Genomic DNA, 13,695 nt, shown 5'->3' on the forward strand with positions numbered 1-13,695 from the left:
ATTTTACAGAGAAAGAAACAGAGGCTCAGAGAGGTATGATTTGCCAAGAACAACCCAGCAAAATTATGTAGCAGCTAGACCTATTGATTTCCCGTTCCATTCCTTGCAGGCACCCACCCACATCTTTGAGTCTTTGGGTATAATTCCCTTTTGCTGAACATACCAGACATTATACAAAGCACTGCAGAAGTTTCCAGGATTTCCAGTTATGATGGCTAAATTGAAATGTTACGACATCTGCCCTATTTTTCAGGCAATTTCTCAACATAAAAACCAATGCCAATTATTCAGCATTGAAGCATCTGAAGAGCAACTGTGATACTGGAGCTTAACTACACGAGCTGAAAAGCAGGGAGAGACATTTTCTGTTTCAAGAACGTGCACTAGGGCAGATCATGGAATTACGGGTCTAGTCTCGGCCCTTCTACTGGCTGTTTAACTTTAGCCAAACCTCTCTGAACATTAGTTCCTTCATCATAAAAGAAGGGATAGGTTTAGATTAAGGATTTACTTAGGTTCCAAGGAAGGGTATCAGGAAGTCAATGAACCCCTAGAAGTTATAGGCAAAATTTGATGTCTATGTGTCTTTTTCTAAGAAGAAGATTCATGGTTTTCATCGGATTCTCAGAGAGATCTGGGTCTCAAACTTTTAAGAATCATTTATTTAGATAGTCTGTTAGTTTTTCCCCAGTTCTGACAATATTTGACCCTACTTTTTAAAAAATGTCTGTGTATGGGGTTGGCCCCGTGGCCAAGTGGTTAAGTTCGCACGCTCCGCTGCAGGCGGCCCAGGGTTTCGTTGGTTCGAATCCTGGGCGCGGACATGGCACTGCTCATCAAACCACGCTGAGGCAGCATCCCACATGCCACAGCTAGAAGGACCCACAATGAAGAATATACAACTATGTACCAGGGGGCTTTGGAGAGAAAAAGGAAAAATATAAAATCTTTAAAAAAAAAAAAGTCTGTGTAGTTCATTATCATTAGGTACGTTCATGAAATATACGCATGTGTATACTGCCCAGCTGAGTGCAAGACAAAAATAGGATGAGACAGATATGAACCTACTGGGAATGGATCATTATTATCACCATCACCATTAATGTGAGAAGATGAGGGAAGGACATGGAATCTTAGCGAGACCTGTCGTTATACTTCAGACCAACGGACTATACATTCAAGCCTTCCTCAAACTCATTTTCTGGGAATGACTTCCCCATCCTGGCAGAATTTTCAATGAAGAAGGCTACTGTTAATCTAGTACTAACATACTCAACATAACAAAATCAGTTTGTTATATTATCTGGTCCCTGTCCATGTAATGTTCTATGTACAATTTTTTTAAAAAATAGTACTGGTCCTATTTGCATTAATGCCAAGGAAGCAGAAAGGCAAGCTGAGGTAAAACTGGGTCCTCACAATTGTGTCATCCACTGTCAAAGGGTGAGAATCCTCCAATCTTTCAGCTTTCTTGACTTTAAATGTTTCAAATGTCCAATTCTCTTAACAAATAGTTCCCAAGCTTTTAGTTTATGCAAGGTACTGAAAGTGGTACACAGATGAAAGAGACACTGTCCTGTCTCCACGGAGCTTACAGTCTGACTGAGTATTAGATGAGCATTCAGGTCACTGTAATACAAACAAGCATAATAGAAAGGCTACTGGGATTCAAAAGAAGGAAAGAAAGAGTACATTCTGCTGAGGGAATCATGGAGGGCGGCTAGAGGAAGTGGTTTTTGAGGTGAGACTTGGAGGGTGAACGAGATTTTGATCTGCAGGGACAGAGAGTAAGAGGGCATTTTTGGTGAGGAATTATCATAAACAAAAGTATAGAGCCAGAAAGAAGCCTGGGGCATGTTTAGAGCACAGGAAGTAATCCAGGTTCCCTGGAGAGTTGTCTAGGGGCAAGGAGGAGAGGAATTATGAATGATATTGTGCAAAATTTTATATGAGAATGAAGTGTTTGTACTCAATATTACAAGCCATGGAGACTACTAAAGGTTTATGGGAAAAAGGAGTGAGATCATAGAATTATAGAAATCTTGAATTCACTCCTATTTTACAGACAAGGGAGTCAGAACAAGAACTCAGACAGCTTGCCAGATTCCTAATTCAAATTCTTTGCATTATACCAGGTGCCTCACAAGGTGACACTAGTGGCAGTGTGCAGGTTGGAGAACAGAGAGTTCAGGCAGGAGACCAACATGGCAGAAGCCCAGGAGAGAAGTCCAGGTGGAATAAGAGGACACAAGCCTCAGGGGAGGAGGGCAGGAGGGGCATCGGAGTTGGGGGAGGGGCTGGGGCTGGGGCACCCATGAATCTCCCTTCTCTCTCCTCCATGGGGCTCACAGCATTACTTGTTCACTCCCATCAGAGAGTCAGGGCATTTGAGTCACTCACTGGCAGGTCCAGAAAGCAAGGAGTCAACTGGTCTATCCTTGTTCAGACTACGAACTCTTAGCCCTTCTGACTCCCCTTCAATACTGTGCATTCTCCAGAAAAAAAGAGGCCAGAAATCATGTCAGCGGTGATCAGAAGCAGCCCTGGAACTGCTCCTTTAAGGGACTAGTAGATGATTTTAGGATTCAGGCAACTCTGGGGTTTTCTTTCTGGCTTTACTAAAAAGTGCCAGAGCATGCCATGGCTCAAAACCACTTTGGAGACAAGGGAATTCAGCCCACAAAAGCACCTCCCCAAGGGCTTCCGACCCTTGCAGGGATGTCAGTCAGAGAGGGGTTCCTTCAGTGTTGCTCCCCTCAGCTCCCTTTCTCTGGTTCAACAGCCTCATCTCGGGTCTCCTGCTTTGTCCCTTGTCCTGCCCGAAATTCCTCTCTTCTGTGACTTCTTGCTTGAACAGTTTATTCAACTTAGAGCTGGGACATCATGAGTCTGAGTCTGTCTCACAAAGGCATAGATGTGGCAAAAGCTTAATAGTAGGTGTGAATGATGAACATCCAGTTGTGCAGAATTCTAAGTCAGTAGTCCACTTTTTCTCTTCTACATGGCTTTAGCTTGTAGCAATGTTATAAAGACAGAACCAAGAAAGAAATCATGAGAAGTAGCTTCTGTGAAAGGACACAGTATCAACCCAACAGATTATTTTCTCACCAGAGGAATGATTACAGGTAGTAGGCACTCAGTACAGAAGGGCCAGCAAATCAATGACATCTTTTGATCCACGCCTCAGTGAGTTCCTCTATCTCATGAACTGAGAGGACAACCATCACCAAGCCTAGCTGATTTCAACTGACCTTGTGGGCCAAAGTCAATTTCCTCTTTTCAATGTAAACTGTGCCCAAACGCTTCTGAATAGAGAGCAAGTCCTCAAAACAATTTAGTTTTGTTTCCCTTCCCCAGGCCTCTCCTATAGGGCAGGACCACGCTGACATCTCATGCTTGATGAAGAGAACTAAACTGGACTTCCCTATGGAGAACACTTTTAAGAGCCCTTCTGTAGTGACAGAAGGTTGTATACCTGGCGGTTTAGTGAGTAATCTCTGAAGGCAGACAACCTACATTCGAATCCTATCTCTGCTAATTATGAGCTTAATGCCTTGAGCAAGTCACCTCTTTACACCTTGATTTCTTCATCTGTAAAATGGGGATGATAATAGTGGGTAGCCAATAGTGGTGTGAAGAATAAATGAGTTAACAAGACAGTACATATAAAGTGCTCAGCATAATAAGTATTTAATGAATTCTAGTTGTTTTTAATAAAGCAGCTCTGAAGTTTGAGTCTCCTGAACATCTGGTAATAGATAGCTTAGGGTAGAGGCTAGTAAAGGTGACAAAGGTGCCATCCAGATATGCCAGCTGTGTACAGGGGTAGCATTGCAATACTTGGCTAGTATTTAAAGAGCTTTGAAAATAGTGGTTCCCCAACTGCCCTGCTTGAGCAATAGTTTCGGAGAGTCCATCTCTTGTATTCCTCTAACCTAGGCGGTTGGTGGCCTCAGGCTGGCCTAGAGAGCCATGCATATGGCCCAGTGGGTTTGTAAAGTTTAAAAGAAAAAAATAAAAAGAGAGGGCTCTAGACATCCATGTCAGGGTGACTTTTTATTGCCTCTCACTTTTGTTTGGGGGTTTTCTAGACATCAAGCCCTCTCAAACTCCTGGAGTTTTAGGCTGTCAGAGCTAGAAGAGACTCAGGAATCATCTAGTTTTCTTGTTTAGAGCTAAACAAACTGAAGCCCTAGATACTAAGTTGTCCAAGGTCACCCAGCTAGTCAGTTGAAAACCAGGACTAGTTCTTGGAGGCCCGGCGTCCAGGCAAGCGCTCACTGTCCCACGCGCGGCTGGCTCTTTGGTTTTCTGAACTCGGACTAACTTTTGGTCCTGTCCCTGGGTGGACCCCGTGCTTCCGTGGTGCACATCCTGACTGTTCTTCAGCTCTCGGCCTGCCTTCCCTGCCCCCGGTGCCTCAGAGACTCTCAGTCTCCCTCCTGTCGGCTCTTGCCCGCACACATCCTCAAGTGCACAGTCCTGCCCAGTCCTGAAAACCCACCGGCTTCCAAACCAGGTGAGTCTGTGCCTTAGGGCCTCTGAGGCCCCAGGAGTCCTGCCTGAGTGACACCCAGAGGGACAGCAGGAGGGCTCCTCCCTGCCCCAGAACCGATTTCTCTCTGGTTCTTCTCTTCCTCTCCATTTTTTCCTAAGTCTTCGTGGCACTCGCTTTGCTCAGTCTCCCTCAGGCTGGCTCTTCTGCTTCGTAGTATCCTTCTCTTTTCTCTCTTCCTCTCCACCTTCCCCGTTTCCCTCTTCTTCCTTCCCCGGGTCATGGCGCGTTTGCACCTTCTCGGTGCTCCTGGTGCTCTGCCCTTTCCCTCTCCCCCTTTCCTCTCCCGCTTCTCTTCCTCCATTCCCTTCCTCTTACTCTTCAACACATCTGTTTCTAATCGGAGCCCTCGAGGCGCCTGTTTGAAACAAAAAATCTTCCCCCACCCTCAGGAACCTGGCACAAAAATTCCTGAGTAAACCTTCCTTCCCCGAGTTCTCCGGTTTCCCCAGATGCTCCTGAAACTAAACACTACCCTCCACATCCATCGGTTCACGGCCAAACTCGACCAGGAAACACCCCCACCCCCAAGCCTGCTCCAGGGCCCAGATGTGTAAGACGTTTTCGATGGCCGACTGGGCGGCCCCCCGCTGCCAGATGTGCTCCTCTGCAGCCGGGAGGCAGGGACCGAGGCGTCCGGCGCACTCCACGGGCTGCGGGGACAACCGTTCGGAGCCAGCGTCCGGGCTGGGACGCACGACTGTGTTTGCCCAGGGCCATCCGATCTCCTGCCCTCGCCGAGGCACTCACCTAGCCAGAGGAGGAGGAGGAGGGTCATCCCGATCCCCGGACGCGGGCACTTCCCCGCTCAGCCGCTGCCTGGCTCCGGGGCGGCCGGGCGCAGCCGACGGACCTTCGGCGAGCTGGGCGCGGCGCCTCGGGGTGCGCGCGGGGTGGCAGCAGCCATGTGCCGGCGCGGGAGCTGGCCCCGCGCCCCCGCGCCCAGGTCCCCGCGCCCGCGCTGCCCGGCGCGGAGGGGCTTCCAGCGCTCGCCCCACCAGCTCGCGCCCAGACGGGAGCGGGGACCAGGGTCAGAGAGGAAAAGGCGAGGCGGAAAGGCGCTACTGCTTCGTGGAACACTTTTCCCTGTTTGGAAAGAAAAAGGAGTGAAGAAAGAGAGAGGGGAAAAAAAGAGAGTGAGCTGGAACCACATGGTTGCCTCCTCCCGGCAGCCCCTCCCTCCCTCCCTCGCTCGCTCGCTCCCTCCCTCCCAGCGTTTGGGGTGAGCAGCGGGGCCCGTCGGCCGGCGGAGAGCGGGAGTCGCTGGGCAAGGCTCCACCTCGGGGCCCGAGCGAGGGCCCAGGGGGTCGGGGCGCGCAGAGGCGGGGCGGCTGCGCGAGGCCTCGGTGTGGAGTTGATTCTGTGTGGGAGGGCATTGGCGACACCTCGGCTAAGAGCCGAGGGATGAGGCCTCAGTCTCCCGGTCTGTCCTCACTTTGCCCTTCCCTCCGCTTCTCTCTGGATCTTTCTCTCGCTCACACTCGTTCTGTCTGCTTCCGTGTCTCTCACAAATCTGCCCTGTCTCCCTCTTCTATCTCCTTCCCCCTCCCTCCCTCTCTTATTCACATTCTTCTGGCCTCTCCTCTCTCACCTTCTCCCTCCTCTCCCGTCTTTTCTCCTCTCCTCTGCCCTCCCGGTCTGGTTTTGTCAGTAGGAAACTACAGACCGACCATAGAGACAATAAGTGTGGAAGTGACAATTAAGACAGTCAAGCAACCCGTCTGGCTGTGGCTTTCCTGGCTTCACTGCCTGTTTTGGCACCACAGGCGCCCTTTGCCTCCCTTTCGCTTGGCCTTTCTTGTCCTCTCTTTTTCTTTCTGTGGTCAGTATTTACAGTCGCCCGCCCTCAGATCCGGGCAGAGCTAAGCTAGCCATCAGCCCAGGGAGTCCCGCTCAGTCCAGAGCTCAGTGGGTGGGGTCCCTTAGGAAGCGCTGGAGCAAACCCCACTGCATGTGGCCCTGGCCCAGATATGCACACCCCCCACCACCACCCCTTTTAGAGAGAAAAGAAGGCCGAAGGCATGGAATTCCCTTTGTGCAAGGGCCCAGGGAGCTGGCCTAGGAGGTCCGCGGAGGGCTGGGGGTCAGCGCTGCCGGTCTGCCTTCTGGGAGGGGACTAGAGAGGGACAAGGCAGTGAGGGCCACGCTCAGGTCTCAGCTGTCTGGAGCTCCTGCCGTGCACATGTGTCCTGGGCCCTGAGGAACCTTGGACCTGCGCTCTCGGGTCCCCAGCCTCTGGATGTCCCTGAAGCAGTGGACTCTCCTTCAGCCACACTAAGACATGCGGAACTGCTCACCTTCAACCTCACCTGAGCCTGTATTGGGAGCCAGGGCCAGGGCTCTGAGAAGCTGGGTTCTGTAAGAGAGATTGACCCCTCCAGGCAGGACAGGCAACCCGATCACACGTTGCCCTGTTTTCCAGTCCTCTCTCCAGGGGTCTTAGATCCCAGGAGCTGAACAGTCCTCTCTAAATAGCTAGTCCTTTCAGGTTGTAATCAAGAGCAACCCATTTCACAGATGAGGAAAGCAGAGGCTTGGAGAGGCTATGGGACTCTCACAAGGTCACTCAGAAGGAATGGGAAAAGCAAGGGCTGTTGCTGGGGTTTGGGGTCAGCTGTGGAGTTGCTGTGGTAGAATTCCGGCATTTGTTCAGCCCTGCTTCTTCAAGAACTTTTTATTACGCATCCACTCTGTGCCAGGTGCTTTTTTAGGTGAGGACACAAAGTGAATAGAACTTGGTTATTGACATTTTTTAAACATTTGGAACTAGTATGTTATGGCAGCAGCTGTGGACTGGGAATCATGTCAATTATTTAATATTTATCTTTTTATTTAATTCTTATGACAATGCCAGGGGATAGGCATTTTTAATTCCACCTTAAAGATGTGGAAACTATAACCTAAAGAAGTTAAATATCTTGCCCCAGATCACAAAATATTAAAACTCCTCTATTCTAATATTAATATTCTAATTTAGTATTCTAAAATATTATTATTTTTATATTACAAAATATGTAAAAGTTCTCTTTGACTCAGTACTTTCATTTTCCATTTTATGCTTCTTATCTAATAAGGGAAATAGAAATATTCACAATTATAATACATATGTGAATGTGTTGAGAAAAATGTTAATTTTTCTTAAAGGCTGAAGAAGGTGGATGGGAAACTATAGAGTGAAGGTGACTTTTTGTTATTCTGCTTTAAAATTCTATTTGACATTTTGATATAATCTCAGACTTACAGAAAAGTTGCAAAAATAGTACAAACAATTCTTGGATACTCTTCACTCAGATTCTTCTCTTTTATTTCTTTCGAAAGGAGATACTTTCGCAGCAGTTTTAAAGCCCCGTCTCTAATCCTCCATCGCTGGTGGCCTTCCTCAAGAACCTGGTGACACCATTTATTGCTTGAGGGCTGGAGTGCACATGGCGATAGTTGTGTGTTTAAACCCATGTTGCTCAAGCTGAGGGTAACAAGATGCCTTCAGTTTCAAGTCATTAGTCACCAGCATAGAAAATGGTTTGACTAGGCTGAAATTGGGTCATAAATACTCGGTTTTCCCATGTCTAAAGTCTTATAGCTAGTAGATATTTGGCATATATTCCCTGGGGAGCGTCCTTGGTCCCCTGGAGATGACTGTGCCTAAATCCAAGGCCATTTTTCCATTGTGACGCAGCTGTGGCTCAGAAGAGCAGAGTGCCTCCTCAGATGGCTTGTAACTCAGCAACCCATGCCTACCTCCACTGCATCTCACACTGATTGGGCTGGGTGCCATGGGGAGCCAAAGAGGTATGTGGAAGTCATCCTAAACGGATGTCTCAGTCCAGTGGGAGAGAAAACATAAACATGTGAAATGTTTCAACCACAGTACAAGAAAGTTGCGTAGTTAAGTGCCGGAATAAACTATCCTGGCAGTAAAAACACTGGGAATTCCAAAAAAGGAGGGGGCAATGTAGGCTGGGGCAGTTGTGAAGGTTCCTCGGGAGAACAATTCTTGAGCCAGGCCTTGGGGGATGAGTACAATTTCAGTAGATGAGAGACACTGGGGAGGACCACTGAGGGGTCGGGGTCAGAGGCACTCCTGGCAAAGACATGGAGTTGGCAATAGCTTTGGTGTATTTAGGGGGCATTGAATGAAATGAAAAATTGGTGTTGGAGCAAAATGCCCTGGAACAGTTATCCTGAAGCAAAATTGTGAAGAATCCTAACGTGAGGCAAAGGATCCTGGAACTTGTTCTGCAGCTTCTCCAGACTCATTGAAAAACAATTTAGCAAAAAGAACCTTGGTGAGGACCATATTTTAGGAAATACAAATTAGCAGCCTCTGCCCAGAGGTGACCCCAAGGGTTGGCCAAAGGTGGAGAGTTTAGCATCCTTTGCATCTCTACCAAGTTCCCTACCCCCATGCTTTAATGTGGACAACTGATATTTTCCCAATATTGTGTACAGTGATGTGCATATGAAGCTTCAAGACAGGTCTCATATCCGCCCTACACTATGGGAAGCCAAAGAATGCCACCCCAAATGTCTTCTCAGTAGGAATTTTAGAGCCACTACAGGGTGTGCCTGAAACAGTGGAAGAAAAACCTGGCAGAGGAACTGGTTAGAACCTTGCATTAAATGGGGAGATGAGATGGGGGGGCGGGGGTGAAACAAACATGGAAGACATTTGGAAGGAAGATTAGACAGGTTAAATACCCAACAGTGATTGTGGGCGGGAGAGGGAGTAGAAGACAGACAGGTGCCAAAGGTAGGCATAAGTGATCTAATATATTGTTATATACCCTAAGATTAATAACAGCTATTTCTTGACCTCCTAGTATATTCCAGGCACTGTAAGCATCATCAATCAGCCTCACAATACCATATTACAATGAGGAAACTAAGGTTCAGAAAGAGTAAATAAATTAGTTATCATTCCATGGTTAGTAAATTGAGGCAGGATTTGAAGTCAGAAGATGGAAAGTCCTTACATGTCACTGTCTTTTGATGGCACTACTCATGAACAAGGCAAGTCAAGTAAGTTAACTTGTCAGGAGGTGAAAGATCAATTTAATTTGAGACGTGGTAGCTTTGAGGGGATGATAAACCGTCATCCATCTATCCATTCATTTGTCCATCTATCATCCATCTTTCTATTCTTTCTTTCAGTCAATAATTCAGTAAATCTTTGTTAAGCACCTACCATGGGCCAAGCCCTGGGAAATCAATGGTGAACAAAGTGAAAGTTGTCCTTGCCCCCCAGAAGCTTATGGTGAGTTAAGGAAGATGAACAACCAACAAGCCTTCCCAAGGTGGAGTGAGAAATACTCTGAGAGGGAAAGTGCAGAGTGCTGTGGAGCTGACCCTGAACCTAGTGTAGGAGATGTCAGGGAAGACCTGGGGAAAGTCCTATAAACTGAGTCGGAGGGGAGCGTGGTGAGGAAGAGGGAGATCTGTGCTATTGTCTCATTGCATAGGACACCTGGGAACCATGGACCACATCTTTTCATCCCTTCGAGCTCCAGTATCCATCCACCTTTGCCCATTTCTCTCAGATGAAGACACATGCGCATGAGGGCATTCAGGAGAAGGCAGCTGTGGGATAAGGGAAAGAGCTCTGGGCTTGGAGGCGGACCGTTTGAGTTCTCAGTGGCTTCGAACAGATCCTTTGACTTCACTGAGCCTTCCTTTCCTCCTTTCCTGACACTGTTATGAGGAAGAACTGAAATTATGGTGAAAGCGCCTACCGCAGTGTTTTACACATAGGACACTCAGTAAATATTTGTTCCAACTAAAACTTGAGTTCTTGGGATTCCATTCCCTGCAGTAAAAAAGAGCCAACTTCTGTCTCGTTTCCTTTTTCTATTAAAACGTGGTTATCTTTATATATTCTTTCCTGCCCTGCAAGAAGACTTCTTGACTTGACTGTTCAGTGTGCTGGTTCTTTTTCTGGCTTACAGTTAGAGGCCCCAGCTGGCTTTCAGAGTCTTGAAGGGACACCTTTTCCTGAGGCTGTGTCTGAGGAACCTTGTGTGCTAATGAGGCTAAGGAAGAAAGAGTTCTCACCAAGGTAGAGAAAGCAGCTGTGCACGCCCCAGGGGACCTTGAGTGGGGCAGAGGTGAGAACACTGGGCCCTGCTCCTCTCACACCATGAGCCGGCAATCCCCAGCTTTGATCTGGGTGGCCAGCTGAGAAACAGGGATTTTTGTGGGGCTAGTGTTTCTCGTAGGACATTTATTAGTGAAGAAATAACCTCTGCCTCCATCTGCCTGCCAGGACCCGTGATGTATAAGTTTGCCCCTCAAACCCAGTGGGGTTTTGAGGGCACCAGTGGGGAAGCCAAGCGCCCAGATGGAAAACAGAGAAGGTTTAGATAGCTACTAAGCCTAAGGATTTACAGTCAGTCTGTACTCTACATGCCACCTTCTTCCCTGAGGTCAGCTAGATGTGGGGTTTCCCAGCTCCTCCCCACATCGTACTGCCAATTCCTGCTAAAGTAACACCCTCAGAGAAGCAGTTCAGGCTTTGGGAAGAAGACAGGCTGATTTTGAATTCCTGATTTTGAACTCTCCTTACTGTGTCTAACTTGGAGGGGGGTTCTTAACTTCTCTCAGCCTACGTTATTTCATCTATCAAGTGTCTCATACAGCTGTTGAGAAGATTACAAGAGATTGTACAAAGAAAGCGCCTTGCACAGGGCACATCTGTACTCAGCCAAAGTTAGCTCCCTTCTGGTTCCCCCTTAATTAATGCAACAATATATGCCATGACTCCGGGATACATTGTAACCAGGTCTGCAGGCAGTCCTTTTACCGCTGGAAGAAGAGGAAGACAGCACCTCCTTCCTTTAAGGGTGGATTGAAGTCTAGCGACTCCCTTAGAAACACACGGCAGGGGCCGGCCCGGTGACACAGCGGTTAAGTTCACAGGTTCTGCTGCTCAGCGGCCCGGGGTTCGCCAGTTCGGATCCTGGGTGCAGACATGGCACCACTTGGCAAAAGCCATGCTGAGGAAGATGGGCATAGATGTTAGCTCAGGGCCAGTCTTCCTCAGCAAAAAGAGGAGGATTGGCAGTAGTTAGCTCAGGGCTAATCTTCCTCAAAAAAAAAAAAAAAAAAAAAACCACAGGGCAAAAGGAGTAGTTAAAAGTACTCCTGTGAGGGGCCAGCCCAGTGGTGCAGTGGTTAAGTTCACATGTTCCACTTTGGTGGCCTGGGGTTCACCTGTTTGGATCCCGGGTACAGACATGGCACCGCTTGGCAAACCATGCTGTGGCAGGCGTCCCACACATAAAGTAGGGGAAGATGGGCACGGATGTTAGCTCAGGGCCAGTCTTCCTCAGCAAAAAGAGGAGGATCGGCAGCAGATGTTAGCTCAGGGCTAATCTTCCTCAAAAAATAAATAAATAAATAAAAAATAAAAGACCTCTTTGAAAAAAAAAAGTATTCTTGTGCTTTCTCCCTTCCTCACATCATTCCCCATCTCTGAGTTGAGATAAAAAATCAGAAAGTTTTTGTTTGGGTAATAATACTCAGATTTATCCACAAGACAAGCTGTCGTAAGGAAGCCATGTGAGAGGGGAACAAGACAAAGCACTAAATTTCAGATCATTAGATTGAAAAGGGTACTAGAGGCTTCTGATCTAACTTCCTTATTTTACTGCAAAGGATACAAGCCCAGAGAGGAAGAGCAGATTGTCGAGGGCCACACAGCTCGTTGGGGGCACAGAAGTTCTAAGAACCCCAGTCTAATTCCTAGTTCGGTCTTCTTGCCACTGTCTCAGGTGGGCCTGTTGTGATCCCTGGGTGACTTCTCTCCAACGAGAGAGGCCATGAGGCAGGTGACAAGATCTATGCCTGGCTTCATTCCTCAGCCAAATGGAGACCTTTGGTGATTTTTCTGAGAATCCAGTAGCATGTTTTCCTCTGCGACACGTAAGCACACGATGGAGAACACAAACCACCAAACCAGGAGACAGAAATAGTTCCCATCTTCTCCAATGGGGATTGGCCACTTGCTGTCCCCATCTAGCATGAGCCCTCATGTACTCTTCATTCGTTTAGGCCGAAAGGACACGTCCCAGCCCGTAAGCCTGCCTGCTTCCACCTCGGTGCAGCTGCTGGCTCCACCATCCAGCTGGATGCGTCCCGAGAGTTCCTTTTGGTTGACCTTCCTCGTTTTGTAGACTGAGACCCAGGCAGGGATGTGCAATCTCAGGGTCACACTCAAGTTAGAGGCAGAGCCAAGCTTGAGCCGAGCACTGGTTGCCTAGCGACGAGCCCCGTTCTCTTTCCAGCCGTGTGGAAAATTATCGCACCGAGTGGCTCTGTCTCTTCCTAAAAGGTCAGGAATGAGAACAGAAAACTCCGTGTTGTCTGCTGGCAGAAACAGGTGTGATAGGGCCCAGGGAAGAGCTGGGATTCTTTTTCTAGTCATAGATGACGATGTCAAGGCCATAGAATTAAACTGAGGACAATATATCCAAAGTCTGAATATGCCACTGGTGTCCTATAGGGAACTGGTATTTTTGTGGTCTGGGATGCTGGGAATTGTCAGCAGCTGCTTGCAGCTGCTTGGCGACAAGACTGACGTCTATGGTGGCCAGGCTGAGTAGATGGGAGGGGAGGTTCCCAGCCTGCCAACCACCACACGCACACAAATGCATGACAGCAACTCAGACCACTGTCCTGCAGCCTCTCACATGACCTCACGTCTCCTCTGACTATACTGTCCCCAGGAGGTGGGGTGCAGTATAGGACAGCTGTGACTTGAAACCACTGTCTGAGAGGAAGAGGAAGTGATGAACAGAGCATGAGGTGTGACATCAGGAAACCAGGATTGAGCCCTTCCTGGCACTGTCACTTACTGAGTTATCTTGAATAAACTATTTAACCTCTCTGAGTCTGTTTTTCATCTGAATAAAATAGGGATGGTAGTGCTTTGTGAATGTGAGGCAAATATTATTAGGAATGTAAGTTGTAGGAATTGGTGTGACCTAATTTCGTTGGTGATTCTTCTCTGTTCCCCCATTTCTTAGTTGGGGTAGATAATAATTCAGTCCAGGAGCGTTTAGCGGGTACCCATGATAGACACAGGGGGGCACACAGAAGAAACAGAACCCGGACACAGGACTCAGGGTGAGGCTTCTCCCTGCTGA

General features: G+C 48.0%; 1 protein-coding gene and 1 long non-coding RNA gene across 5 annotated transcripts in view; one reads left to right on the plus strand and one right to left on the minus strand.

The window, feature by feature from the left end:
* CLMP (CXADR like membrane protein) overlaps window positions 1–5,850 on the minus strand; it is a 90,547-nt gene extending 84,697 nt beyond the window's left edge. The window contains exons 1-2 of one of the 4 annotated variants that reach the window (XM_070625071.1): window positions 5,835–5,850; window positions 5,306–5,641 (exon numbers count right to left, since the gene is read on the minus strand). In XM_070625071.1, coding sequence (XP_070481172.1) covers window positions 5,306–5,333 — 28 coding nt within the window. In that variant the 5' untranslated portion in view covers window positions 5,334–5,641; window positions 5,835–5,850. Of the gene's footprint in view, window positions 1–5,305; window positions 5,698–5,834 lie in introns of those variants that run through there. The other 3 variants (XM_070625069.1, XM_070625072.1, XM_008518528.2) reach the window with 3 other exon arrangements.
* Window positions 3,780–13,434, plus strand: LOC139084102 (uncharacterized). Its single transcript, XR_011541404.1, has 2 exons — window positions 3,780–4,519; window positions 4,948–13,434. It is a non-coding gene; the product is annotated as an uncharacterized lncRNA (long non-coding RNA).
* Window positions 13,435–13,695: the final 261 nt, after the last annotated feature.

Source organism: Equus przewalskii, chromosome 6, assembly GCF_037783145.1.
Source record: "Equus przewalskii isolate Varuska chromosome 6, EquPr2, whole genome shotgun sequence".
Taxonomy (NCBI): domain Eukaryota; kingdom Metazoa; phylum Chordata; class Mammalia; order Perissodactyla; family Equidae; genus Equus; species Equus przewalskii.